The sequence below is a fragment of the Molothrus ater genome, chromosome 21, assembly GCF_012460135.2.
Source record: "Molothrus ater isolate BHLD 08-10-18 breed brown headed cowbird chromosome 21, BPBGC_Mater_1.1, whole genome shotgun sequence".
NCBI classification, from domain to species: domain Eukaryota; kingdom Metazoa; phylum Chordata; class Aves; order Passeriformes; family Icteridae; genus Molothrus; species Molothrus ater.
In genome coordinates, this window is record NC_050498.2 from 10,988,694 (window position 1) to 11,002,628 (window position 13,935).

The window sequence follows — 13,935 nt, forward strand, 5'->3', positions numbered from 1 at the left end:
CCCTCCCCCGTGGCACACCCAGAACAGGATCTCCTGCAAGCCCATACACAGAAAGCAGCCAAGGCTCAGGGCATCCCCTCGCCAAGAGGATAGCTGAATCCAAAGGTGCACCTCAAAGTTATGTGCAATTTCCACTAGTTCTTCACACTCTTAACAAGGGGACTGAGGACAGAACAAACCATGGGAGCGAACCAGTCCTGAAAACTCCCAGGGGATCTCAACCACAGCCCAAGCAAGGGGTCCTGGAATCCCACCCTGGCCACACCACCCCCCACTTGCCAGCAGGTTCACATGGTGAGAGCAGGTACCTCAGTCCCTGCCACACCACCCCCGCAGTGACAGCAACATGGGCAGCCACGGGACAGAACAGCAAATCCTGTCCTGGGAGGACACAGAAACAGGTCAGCACCCCTGACCAGTGGTCTGGTGCTATTTAGGGCCTCGATGGTCTGAGTACACAGCACCAGGCACTCTTTGTTACCTAATAATCTGCTGTGTTTATATATCTCGCCCCTTTTGGCTGCCCTGGAAATGCCACCCATCTGTCAGAGCCCTGCTGCCAGGCCAGCCAGGCAGCGGGTAGAGCCCTCGGGCCGGCAGAGTGGGCCTGCAGCAGCCAGGCCATGGCCCCAGCCTCCCGCAGCCTTGCTGGAGGAGCAGGCTCTGAGGGATGCCAGAGCCCTTTGAGTGCTCCCACCTTTCACTAGGGACACCATCAGTACCCAGAGTTTATCAACAGTGTCTGCCTTTGCATAGCCCAGCATCCCACCTCTGTGCGTGCTCAGTGGAGAACATCTCTCACTCCAGGAACAGTGAGGCAGTTCGTGGTGTTGTTTTCTGAATGGTCTGAAGTGTTTTTCTGAATCATTCAACGCTTCTGGGAACTTATCCTGCATCCCTTGAACTGCTACAGCCCTGGAGAGAGTGCCTTGGGTCACTCACTCTGGATATGCAGCAGTGTCACCTGCAGGAGTCACTGCAGCTCCTACCAAGAAAGTGCTGCGTACTGAAGAGTCTCCAGGTATTTACTACTCCAAAGGCTGCCCTGGGGGGACAAGTCATGCCAAGAGGAAGGGCAGGCTGGAGCCTGGAGGTTAGATTGTGTTTCTGCAAGTTCCTGGCTCTGCAGGGGAGAACCAGGAAGGGGAGATAAGAACAGTCAGCAGAACTGGAGCCCAGCAAAGCTCAGCAAGCCAAGCAAGCTCTGAGTCACAGCAAATGCTGCTGACACCAGAGCTGCAGCACACAGCCACAGGCACTTCCAGGCCTAGGAACAAGCCTACAGGACTGAAACCCTTTAAAATCAGGACACTTTTCTGACTCCTTCTGAATTTTGGTTGACAACAGCACAAGCCCCACTTTTCTCTCCCATCTTAGCTAAAATTTGGCAGTTTGGTGCCCAGCCCTGGCACTGTTGTTTCTCCACCGTACCACAGCAGACCCAAGACATGGCACTGTTTCCTAAAGCCCTCTGGGCTCCTGGCCGTGCCCTCAGTGCAGAGCTGGCTGCCAGGCCCCCCGGTGACACTTCCACAGGGCCAGTGGCCACTGCTGCTCCAGTGCTGCGTTCACACTGCAGCTGACCCGAACGGCCCCACTCCTCTCCTCCCCACACACACCGGGCCTCACTAGCACCTCAAACACCAACTGAACTGCATTTCAGGAGCACACTGCTCACAAAGGAACCTGAAATGCTGCACGATTGGAACTCAGAAGTTCACAATACACTACAGAGAAGCAAGAGCTAGGAAGCCTAGCTGGGGTCAGTTTCAGGGGTTCAGAGACCCCCACCCCAACCTGAGACCCTCCCTGCCGAGCAATGCTGCTGCACTGCCACTGCTGTCACAGGCTCACACCTCATCTGCACACTGGGTCCATTCACTGCTAACAACTGCAATACTCAGATCTCCGCTTTCTCAACCAGAAGAACAATTAACAATAACTAAATAAATACCTGGCAGACATTTCTAAAAACAGCTTCTCCACTCTCTACAGATAATTTACATTTACAATAGCTTTAATAAGCTATTCCAGTGATTAAATGAAACCCTGAATCAGCTCTAGAGTAATTTTAGGCTGCATTTTAGTTACAACTAACTCTTTGTGGACAGAAAAAGAATAAAGGTGAGGATTTATCAGCACTACAAAGGAAAACAGATCAAGATTGCTAAAAAAACAAAACCATCATGGAGAGTCTCATCTCTAGAGAAACCCCAGGACCATCATGTCTCCAGGATGCCAAGCGTGCCACCGTCACAGCTGCAGCATCACACCTTGGTGGGCCGGAGGGATGCAGCTCCTGTTGTACCCTTCCATGGTATTTGGGATGAAGTGCAAGAAAGCACTGGCTCTGACAGCCATGTGGGCATCAACAGCACATGCTGACCCTGCTCCACCATCCAAGGAGCTGCACCTGGGCAGCCAAGCAGGTGAACTGTCCTACACAGGATGGGCCTGTGCTTCTTCCCCGGGCATCAGCGTTTTTAAGAGACAGGAGACAAAATAATGCGCTCTGATAAAAAGCATGTATTTCTGTCACCTGAACAGCTTCTGTGTCACAGTTCAGAGCAAGAAGTGCCATGGCTGACAGGCTAACCCTAAACCCTAACCCTAACCCTAACCCTAACCCAACCCACCCGCTCCCACGCACATGAGGACACTGCTGTCCTGCTTCTGGCCCAGGGACAGAGGCACACACTACAGGAACAGTGAACCATGACGTGCCTTAAATGTACAGGTTGGAAAAGAACAGTAAACATGAACTGACTTAATAAACAGTATTAGAAACAGACTGTGTATCCTTAAAACAGACCAAAAGCCCAAAGATATGCCCTCAGAAGAAACTCTGAGACCCCACTTCATCCACTGCTGGCAAGAGCTCTGCAGCCTGCCTTGAGTCTACAGCTCGTGTGTCACACAGCCAGCAAGGGAGCACAGACAGGTGAAATGAGTTCAGTGAGTCATGGCAAAACTGGATCTGGCAGATAACAGCCAGCCTGTTAGGTAAGCATGTTTGCTCCAGGTAACATTCCTCGATCCTGTGACGAGAACAAGGGCTCACTGCTGCACCTTCATCCCAGGGCTGCACCAGGCCTTGCCTCCACAGGCTGCTCACTCTAGCCAGCTTCCTTCTCAAGGAAATGAACGGAAATGTGCAGATTACCCTTTAGAACCCTATCTCCATACTTGAAAGAGAAAGAGAAAGAATCAATTTTGATGGGTATCTGCCCATCAAAACAGGGAGTCACCACTATCACCTGAACTGGCTGCACCAAGGCAGTTATGCCTGGAATCCCACAATTATCCTTGCCACCCCCCAAGATTCAGACATTGCTGTGTCACAGAGCAAGGCTCTTCCTGAAGTCAAAGTCTAATTGTCACTATGTCACTATGGCTCTGTTGTCCTCAGAACTGCAGTGCAGCTCTCCTGCAAGCCTCTGGAAACAGATAAAGTCACACTGTGTGTTGGGAGGTGCTTTAACCTCCCCGACAGAAACCCGGGTGGGTGTGCTGCCTGTGGCAGCCAGTGAGGCCGAGGCTGAGCCACACAGCACCCTGGTGAGACAGAAGCCAGTGGTGGGCAAAAAGCCCCACAAGGTTTCTGGAGATGCACCCCAACACTATACTGATGAGATCTGTTGAAAGACAACAGTGAGAGACCACGCAGAGCACAGCACTGAGCCACTGCCCAGCCATGGGCACAGGGTCTGAGCAGGTTCTCCTCCTCACCCACTGGCAAAAGGAAAGTGGCACCACAGCCAAAGGAAACCTTCCTGGCCACCATACACCATTATCACTCCCAGGCGATTCAGCGTGCCCAAATGGCAGGTAGGTGAGATGGAAAAGCCCAGAACTGTGCTTGCTGCAGAGTCACTGCCTGCACAGGCATCACTCAGGAAAGGAATGGTGTGAATGAACTGTGCAGCATCGCAAGATGAGCATCTATGGGAAAAACCCTAGGAAAACAAGTATCAGTTACTTGCAATTATAAAGAAATTTGTTTTTCTTAGATCATGGAACATTCCTGGATTAATCTAAATTCAAAGCAATCAGCACCCTCTAATTCAAGTCAAATGTCTCTGGAGCTTGCACACAACAGAGAGAGAAAGATTTGAAAGCTGATGACCCCAGGCTGTGAGTCTGGGCCCATGTAAACGAGTGTTACATGCCTGGGAGGCACATGCTTACAGCAAGAGGGTTACAGCAGCAGCAGCAGCAGCAGCAGGCACTGCTGTCAGCTGCAGACCCAGCAGCCCTTGGATGAGTGCAGTATATACTTTTTAATGGTGTTCCCCAAACTGATTGATTTTCAGGCCATACTGGACCCCTGGAGTTCCACAGTGTAACTGGGGGTATAACAGACCATAATGCTTTGCAGAACACAAGATTTCAAGGGGGAGGAGAGGAAGAACACAAGGCAAAGAGGCCAACCCAGTCTTACTGTTCTTACTTATTACTTCCTAGTGCTTCCCAGCTGTTCCTCTGCTTGTGCTCTCCCCTGAAATCTTCCTGCCACCCAAAGGTCACTGCAGGGCTCCTCCCTCTCTGCCAGAGTCTTCCTGGTGTTCAGACTTCCCTGAAGTGGCCACGTTTGCACTGACGCTGCTGGCCCTGCACCCAGCCCAGCCCTTACGTGTCTGTGCCCCCCAGCAGCAGCCAGAGCCCAGGGCGTGCTCGTGGTGGCTTTGTGTGACACCACATCCCCACACATCCCTGTGAACTGCTCCTGGAGCTGAGAAGCCTGCAGGCTGTCTTTTCTTTGCTGTGTTACCCTGCCCATATACCCTGCTCAGCAGTAATTCCTGCCTCAGAAGCTGTCCAGCACAACAAGGCAGGTCCCTCCTGCTCCTCTGTAACCCAGAGCACAGCTTGTTGAACCCACTCACAAGATGCTCCCGCAGCGTGGGGCAGCGGGATGGCAGTGGGATTGGCAGCAAGAGGGCAGCGGGATTGGCAGTGGGATTGGCAGCAGGATTGGCAGCAGGATTGGCAGCAGGAGGGCAGCGGCATGGCAGTGGGATGGCAGTGGGATGGCAGTGGGATTGGCAGTGGGGGGCAGCGGGAGGGCAGCGGGAGCTGTCTCCCAGCAGCAGGAGACAAACCCAAACCTGCAGAGGTTGAGCCCCGGGTGTTTTATTGCTGCACCCTGAGCACGGCCACCACCTGTAAGCCCGGGGATCACCACAGGCTGGCGGCGGCAAGGAGACTGTCAAGGGCTGGGAAGCAGCGCCGGAGCTGTCACCCAGCCGGCGGGGAGCGCGGACCGGGCAGCCCCTGCCATCTGCACAGCCTGGGCTGTGCTCCGGGCTCGGAATGCTCCCGGCCCTGCGCGGCCCCTCAGCACCGCATCCCCGTCTGCTGCGTGACTCATCACCGACACAATGGGCGGCGGCACAAAGCGCCGCTCCCGCAGCTCCGCCCGAGTCCCCGCGCCGGGGCAGCCGCGGGCGCGGGGCCGGCGCCGCTGTCCCGCAGCCGCGCGCGGGCGGCAGCCCCGCCGCGCCCGCCGCTGCTGCGCGGCCCCGGGGCACAGATCGCCGCTCCCGGAGGGCCGGGGCCGCCGCAGCGGCGGCGCGGGGCGCGGGCGGTGCGGGGCAGCGGGCGGTGCGGGGGCGTCCCCGCGGGGTTCCCCGGTCCCCTCCGGGGTTCCCCCGTCCCCTCCCGCCGCCCCGGGCGGGCCCCGCAGCCCCCGGAGGGGCCGCGCGGGGCGGGGCCGCGCGCACGTGGTGGCGGGCGGGGCCGAGCCGGTGACGCGCCAGGCCCCGCCCTCCCGCCGGCCGGGGACACGCAGCGCGCGGGGCGGGGGCGGCGGCGCCCCCGGCGGGAGCGGGGCCCGGCCCGGGGCAGCCCCGCCCGCACGGAGCCCCCGCCGTGCCGTCCCCGAATCCCCCCCGTGCCCTGACACTGCCCCGCCCGCCCCGAGTTTCCCTGGGCCGGATGCTCCCGGCAGCGCAAACCCCGCGCCGGTGCCCCCCCGCCCCTCCCTAGTGCCAGTGCCCGGGTAGCCCCGGCCGGCCGCGGCTGTCAGGCGCGGCCCCGCGAGGCGCGGGCGGACGGTCACTCACCACGTGCGGTCTGCTGCTGCTGCGCCTGCCACTCCAGGAACCGCGCCGCCTCCAGCAGCGTCTCGATGCTCATGGCGCGGGCCCGGCCGCCGTCGCCGCCGCCGCCGCCCGGAGCGCGGGCCCGCCCCGCCCGCGCCGCCCCGGGCTCGCCCCGCCGGCCGCAGCGCTGGCGACAAGATGGCGGGTGGCAACAGAAACACAACAGGCGGGCGCTGGCGCGGCCCCGCTACTACGCGGCGGGCGGCGCCAAGACGTGGAGTGGAATTTGGGGCGCCGCCCGGACGGGACGGGACGCGCGGGGACGCGGCGGCCGGCCCGGGCCGGGGACGCGCGGGCACGGCCCCGCAGCCCCGCCGGTCGCGCGGGGCGGGCGCCACCCGGGCCGGCCCCGGGGCGGGCGCGGGGCGCGAGACGCGGCGGCGGCCGGTCCGGTCCGGCGGCGGCGCGATCCGGGCGCCGCGTTTTGCGGGCGGCGCTCCCCCCGCAGTGCGCTCGCGGCCCGGGGCGCGCTGTCAGCGCGCGCGGGCCAATGGGCGCGCAGCACAACACGCGTGCTGCCCTCCACATGGGCGCCCCGCGCCGCCGCGCGCCTTAAAGGGGCCGCGCCCGCCGCGCCCCGCGCACGTGCGGGCCCCGCGCCTCCGGCGGGGCTGCCCCGCGCACACCGGGCCCGGACCGGCGGAACCGCGCCAAACAAACCCGCCCGGCAGCGCACGCTCTGCCATCCGGGCCCCCCGCCCCCGCTGTGCCCCGCAGCGCTCCCCGGTCGTGTCCCGTCCCTCCCCGAGCTGCCCTCGGTCACCGGCTGCGGGCACGCGTGGCTCTGCGCTCTGCCTGGCCTTGCCCCGCAGCCGCGGGCTGGCTGCACGGAAGGGAAAAGCCGAACCCTTTTTAAGGATAAAAGCAAGGAAGAGGGAGCCCGTTGGAAAGGGTCAGCGCAGCAGCGCCAGCTCCCCGGGAAACACCTCGCACTGCGGCTGCCTACGCTTACCTTGAGCAACGTTTTCCTGTGTACAGCCCCTTTGTCAGTAGCTTGTGAAACTCAACTGAACTTCAGTTATCCACAAGGAAATTTTCCATTCTAATTTTCATTCTATCTACCTCTGACTGACTTCTGGTTTTTGGCTGGGAAGAGATACTGAAGTAAAGGGAAAATAAACTGGTTAGAAAAACCAGTGCTTCTCACAGAAGGAATGGGATTTAAAAAACCGAGATTTTCTTATGAGAATTTTCATTCTACCTACAAACATTAAGGAATTTACAAACCAAAAACTGCCCTGAGGAATGGCCACTGAAGGGGGCAAGCCCAAATCCCTGTGGGATGGGCTGTACTGTTTGTGGAGCTTGGGGCTGGCTCTCAAGGTGCTTCTGTTTCCCACTGCCCGGGCTGGGCGGTCAGGGCGATGCCTCATCCCTGCTCAGTGTGTGACTGGTGGCCTCATGCACTGCACGTTCATCAGATCCTCCTCTGCAGATGCAAGGAGTCATTTCCTCCTGGGCTTTGTCATGAACTCATCCTTGCGTTATCAGAATTCCTCACAACAGCAATGAGGGTAGCATCATCACACATGAGCAGAAGATGTAGACAACTATGAGCAGAAGAGGTAGATAAAATACAGATATAGATGAAGCCTGGCCAAAAGAACTCACTCGGGGTAGCTTTGGGCAGGTGGAGCTCATGGAGGGACAAGCTCATTTCTCATGGAACTTGTCAGCTGCTTTCCAGTGATCTTGCAAACTGCCTCACGGGCTCCTCCCAGCTCCCGCAATGAATGGAGGAGTTTCACACCAGGAATGCCGTCCATGAGCCAGCCCAGCTCGCCAGAGCAGCCCGGGCTGTGCTGAGCTCAGCCTGTGACAGCAGCGGGACACGGTGCACGTGGCCTTGGGGAGCTCAGTAACAGCCACTCCAGGGCTGCCTGGAGCTGACATCTCCCAGGTTCTTCCCTGTGCAGCCTGGATGTACTCGGGTGTCTGTTGCATGTGCTGTGTGTGACTCTATGTCAGATTCAATAACCGGCTTGTCTGATCCCAGCAGAGGAGCTGGGGACAGCCCAGCCCCTGGCCAACGCAGCTGGAGAGCAGCAGAGAGCTGGGACACCCACAGCATGGGCTGGCTGTGCTGTGCATGCTGCAGGGCTTGGCTGCTCATCTGGCACTCCAAAAAGCTGGACATCCTGACAAAGAGGTGCCTTGGACTTCTGTCGAGGGGAGCACACGGCTGGGACAGGCACTTGGCAGTCCAGGCTGCTGCTGTGGGCTGCAGGGCTGCACTCCAGATCTGTGTATGCACCAGCAAGGTGCGGGGGTCTCCAGCCAGCTCTCTCTGTAATCCTACAAACCACCTGGGTTCACTGTGCTCTTCTAGACGGACTCGGTTTGAGGAAGGAATTGCTATTCTGCCATCAAACCTGCTGTACAAACTGCACCTCCTACCCCAGCCCTGCCTGCAGTGCCACAGCCCAGCCCAGAGACCCCAGCCCTGCAGGGCCACAGACTCTGGGTTTAGTGAGTAAGACAAAAAATCCCAAACAAGGCAGCAGAAATGAGTCGTTAGAGGAGGTTATGGAGCATACAAGAGACAGTGCTCTGACTGACTGAGGGTGCTTGATTGAACACAGCTTTTGAAAGAAACGTTTTCAGGTGCCATACAATAGTTTAGTCCTGTGCTGGGTTAATGCTTTAGCAGGAGGCAAAACATTCCTTCTTCTGCCTGCTCACATCTTTTGCAACACTAATCTCGAAGGAGAGTTGTTTGTTTTGAAACCCTGAGCTCTGTGGGCTCTTGACTGCTAAGCTGGCTCCTAGCTTTGGCAGCTCACAGTAGAAATCAGCGTCATTAAACATTCATATCTGAGTGATGTTTCCTGATTAAATTTACTTATTGCAAGTTTTTGGACCTGGCTGACAGAGCAGCTTGTGTACACATCCAGAATCCATCAACTGTATATATTCATCTACCTCTGGAAGGCTTTATGGAAGGGTTTTCACTGAATCATTTGACACTGTTATTGGAGACAGGGATAAACCAGAGCTCTTACATTATCTGGGTTGACTTTGTGAACACTTTAGGGACTGTGTTTAAAACTTTGTGTGTGTGTTACAAGTACCAAGAGGTCCAATTTCTACTCCATTGTGCTCCACACTTGGGAAGAGCAGGCACTGGGCTACATCCACAACCCTGCCAGACACAGACCTCAGTGCCTCGGTCTGAAGTCAGAGCTGTCCTTCCTGTCAGGCTGCCCAGCCTCAGGAACTCTGCTCAGGGTTGTGCTGGTCCTCCTCACCTGGGCTGCTCCTGACAATGACCCATGGCAGGAATCTCTTCCCAGGGAGAGAGGGCTCCTGAGCAGGTGGCACTGCTGGAGCTGCCACAGCCAGCCCTGCACTAGGGGGACAGGGGTCTCTTCAGTTTCCATCTGTGGTTTTAAAACTTTCAGTCAAATCCTTTGACTGATGTTTTTTAATCTTCTCTAAATATTAGATGTAACTTAGGAGAATTCAGACCTTTGGTCTCCTTATAAGCATCTATAGTTTCCAAGGTGAGCCTTTTTACCTGTTTTGAGGGAATGCCCGGGGCATTTTATCTTTTTATCTGTGTATTATTTCCTGTTTAGTCAGTCCTTTAGATTGCATTGGGTGATACTCAGATGGCACAGATATTGATCTCTATGATGTTGTGGCTGTAGTTGAGCCTGAAGGAAATCACTCTGAAACATTCTGAGTGGTGAATTTGGATAATACCTTAATCATGAAGCTGGGCTGTTGTAAATGCCTTTCTTTGTTTCGAGAGTTTGATGGCATTATATAAAGTTTGAATGGGCTTAGATTTACTTAGATAAAATGATGATGATATTCATATATAAACAGTGCAGGAAAAAGCAGCAGTGTTTATGAGGCTCATCATCTTTCCTTCCTTCTCCCCCCCACAAAACAGATGAGATTTGAAAGGAGATGACAAATTTCCATTTGAGGATGACACTGTCTTGCAATGGCACAAGGCTCACCTAATACCCTACACATATCCTATACTAGGGATGTGATGGATGTTAAAAAAAACCACTTCAGCTGTGCAGGCCTGGCAGAATAACTGCAATAGTGCTGGAGATCTGACAATCTCCTTCCTGCTCTCCTGCTTGTTTCCTTTCTGGCTGTGCAGAAACAGCTTCTCTGTGCTCAAACCATCCTCAGGATTTCTGCCTCTCATGACCAGCAGTGAGTTTAGCTTTCTGGCAGCATTCATCTCTGTGACTTTCCCCCAGCTCAGAAATGATGCTCATTAATTTCCTGACTTTTCTGAAGTCACACAGCCCCTGAGAGCCAGGGCATCACCCCCAGCACTGGTGGCTGTGCAGGGACTGAGCTCTGTGTTTGCACCCTGGGTTGAAAACTCTGCCGCAGCTGGGCTCCACAGCTCAGCTTCCAGCACATGGGATTCTGCTCTTCCCTCACTCTGAATAAGCAACTTTCAGTTCAGGCATCTGAATAATCTGTCTGAAGTCACTGGAATATATGACTGCCTAAAGTTTTCTCTCCTACTTAAATACTTTGTTGCTCAAGGCCTAAATTACAACTGAACATAAATGATTAAATGAGTGTTAATTCTCCCTTTTCAGGCTTCACACCAAATAAGAAATCACCTCCAACTGTGCTCACATGAAAGCAGGAGTTTATCTCAATATTTTCATTTTGAAAATCAAGCACCAAATGCAGAAAAACCCAGAAGGGTGAAAATAATTAGTGCTGTTTCTTACTGAACCATTCTGACTTTCTCTGTAATCCTTTTATTTAGGGTTTTAATTATGAATAAATTCTTATTGTAAATATTTAATCATGGAGAGTGGTTAAGCAGGACGTGTGATGAACGGGTCTCACACAGATCTGCTGATATGGCTGCAAGCTCACCCATTCCTCTCACAGCAGCACCTGACATCCACCCTGGGGCAGGGCTGACACCGGATTCACGGGGTCTCAGACACTCCCCTGTTCCTCCTGGTTTTACCCAGGAATCCCTGCACCGGCCCAGGAACTTCAGCACGACATAAGGACAGTTTATATTATACCAATAATATATTCTTAATATTTCTACTATAACAGCCCATGCTGCTACACATGAGCTCAGGAGAAGACCCAAACCCTTGCTGGGCTCCCGGGGCTCACACCTGGGGTTGGCTTTTCCTGGCGTTCTGCTGCATCCCGTGGTCTTCACTTGTGCAATCTGAGCAGGCCCAGGGTTGAGCTCCAGATGGGGCTGGTGTGGGAACACGGGGCAGCACCAGCTGTGCCTCTCTCAGCAGGTAAGAACTGACCTTGTGTGGTTTGCAACAGCACAGGGAAACTGTGCAGGCACGGGCTGCACTCAGCCACAGAACCTGCTGTGAACTGCTGAGGAACAGCGGGAGGGAAAGGCCCATCCAAAGTCCACAGGCTGCATGCTGAGGTCTCCCAGGTCTAGAGCAATGGCTGACGGAACAAACGCCGAACACATCACCACAGTCTGCTGCAAGTATGGTCTGTGTCTAAAACACCTGCTTGAAATGACAGAATTTAACCTACACAATACACAGAGAAATAACTCTTCTCCCCTGAGAACTGGAGTGGGCTCTGCGTGGCTTGGAGTCACTTTTGACTGCATTAAAAGCCCTGCCAAGTGATGCACCCTGGAGACGACAGCGATGCCCCGGGGCAGCGCTGAGAGCGCCCGTTCCCAGCCGGGCCCCGGGGCAGCGCTGACAGCGCCCGTTCCCAGCCGGGCCCCGGGGCAGCGCTGACAGCGCCCGTTCCCAGCCGGGCCCCGGGGCAGCGCTGACAGCGCCCGTTCCCAACCGGGCCCCGGGGCAGCGCTGACAGCGCCCGTTCCCAGCCGGGCCCCGGGGCAGCGCTGACAGCGCCCGTTCCCAGCCGGGCCCCGGGGCAGCGCTGAGAGCGCCCGTTCCCAACCGGGCCCCGGGGCAGCGCTGAGAGCGCCCGTTCCCAGCCGGGCCCCGGGGCAGCGCTGACAGCGCCCGTTCCCAACCGGGCCCCGGGGCTGCCGCCTCCTCCGGCTCGGGGACCGAGCCCCCGGGCGCCTGGCACTCCCGGCAGCGGCCGGCAGAGGGAGCCCCGCGCAGCCGCATCCCGGCAGAGATCCCGCAGCGATCCCGCAGCGATCCCGCAGCGATCCCGCAGAGATCCCGCAGCGATCCCGCAGAGATCCCGCAGCGATCCCGCAGTGATCCCGCAGAGATCTCGGCAGAGATCCTGCAGAGATCCCGCAGAGATCCCGCAGAGATCCCGGCAGCGATCCTGCAGAGATCCCGCAGAGATCCCGCAGAGATCTCGGCAGAGATCCCGCAGCGATCCCGCAGAGATCCCAGCAGAGATCCCGGCAGCGATCCCGGCAGCGATCCCGGCAGCGATCCCAGCAGAGATCCCGCAGAGATCCCGCAGAGATCCCGCACCAGTCCCCGCAGTGATCCTGCAGCGATCCCAGCAGAGATCCCGCAGAGATCCCGCAGAGATCCCACACCAGTCCCCGCAGTGATCCCGCAGCAATCCTGCAGCATCTCCCGAGGCTCCCAACCTTCTGATGTCTGGGAGCAGGGTGCATCTCTGGTGTATTTAAGGGAGATTATTACAGGCAGCTGAAGAGCGGCGCTGGGGCTCGGCAGCGGCAGGCTGCTCTCCAGGGAGGCTGCGACCTCCGAGTGTGACCTCCGAGGGACGCAGGAACTGGGCTACAGAAAACAGGAGGAAAAATATTTGCTGCTCCCTGCAAGTTCATTTAAATTGAGGACTCAGCAAAAGAACACTTAATAGATGTTTCTTGCCTTTGATGACTTGACCAAAGCTGACCAGTGCAAGGGAAAAATGGACATGTTCCACTCCATTTGCTACAGTCAGTAAAGATGCAGAATATTAAAAATAAACTGAAGTTGTTAGAAAAATTACAAACTTGTCAATGTCTGAACAATGCTTAAACCACACAGGAGTGTATTAAGCTCTTCAGAGACTGTCTCTGCACAAGGACAGTGCAAACACCAGCTTAATTCTGTGCCAACATCCACTTTTATTTTTAAATGTATTCTACAATATACATGTGAAAAATAGAAGTGCTTGAATGGCACAAGGCAATTCAATTTCATAAAAGGTCTGAAAAGGGGTTTTATTTAGATATATGATAAACAGCGTCATGGTTCATAAAAAGACAATTTTCCTTTTGCTGTTTCTGTGTACTCATGCTTGTATCAAACAATTGGATATCATAATATATGGCCATGTTAAAATGGAATGATAGCAAAAGCACGTTTTAAGGAAGAGCAGCTCTAAAAATCATGCTTTGTGCTTGCAGTGGGATAACACTCCTGGACACTTTAAAATAAAACCTCAGTAACAAAATGATGTTAGAAATGACCTGCCTTTCTAAAAGCAGATACTAGAAAGAAAGAGAGTTGATCGTTTGGCTATATCCTACCACAGTTGTCTGTGTCTGCTCTGGGAAGGGCCAGGGCCATCACAGCCACAGCCTGGTTTAGGAGGCAATGTGCACATAAATTATTCAGCACTCTCAAATCTAAAAATCAATGCTGTATGCTGTGTAATCCAGCTTAATGTAACAGCCAGAAAACCCATTTATGAGCAATTTTAGAATAGGTTTTCCCATAAAACCTCAAGGTTGCAAGAGCAACAGGAACAAGAGGCGGGAGGCTCTGCCCCTGCATGTTATGCACAGGTAGCACATGCCATTCTGCAGGTGACAGCAGAGAGCTGCCTGCAGATGAACAAGGAGCTCTAAGTCAAACGGTGACAAAGTCTTTTACACTGTTCTTACTCCCTGGAGTAGCAGTACTGGAGCCCTCACACACCTCGCCATGGTTCAGAGACCGATGTG

The 13,935-nt window shown here is 55.4% G+C and overlaps 1 protein-coding gene across 1 annotated transcript in view; it reads right to left on the reverse strand.

Annotated features, from left to right (window-relative positions):
* MNT (MAX network transcriptional repressor) overlaps positions 1-6,153 on the reverse strand; it is a 40,428-nt gene extending 34,275 nt beyond the window's left edge. Inside the window, exon 1 of the mRNA XM_036395068.2 lies at positions 6,066-6,153. Within this exon, the coding sequence (XP_036250961.1) occupies positions 6,066-6,138 (73 nt within the window). The 5' untranslated portion in view covers positions 6,139-6,153. The remainder of the gene's footprint in view (positions 1-6,065) is intronic.
* Between the last annotated feature and the right edge of the window lie 7,782 nt (positions 6,154-13,935).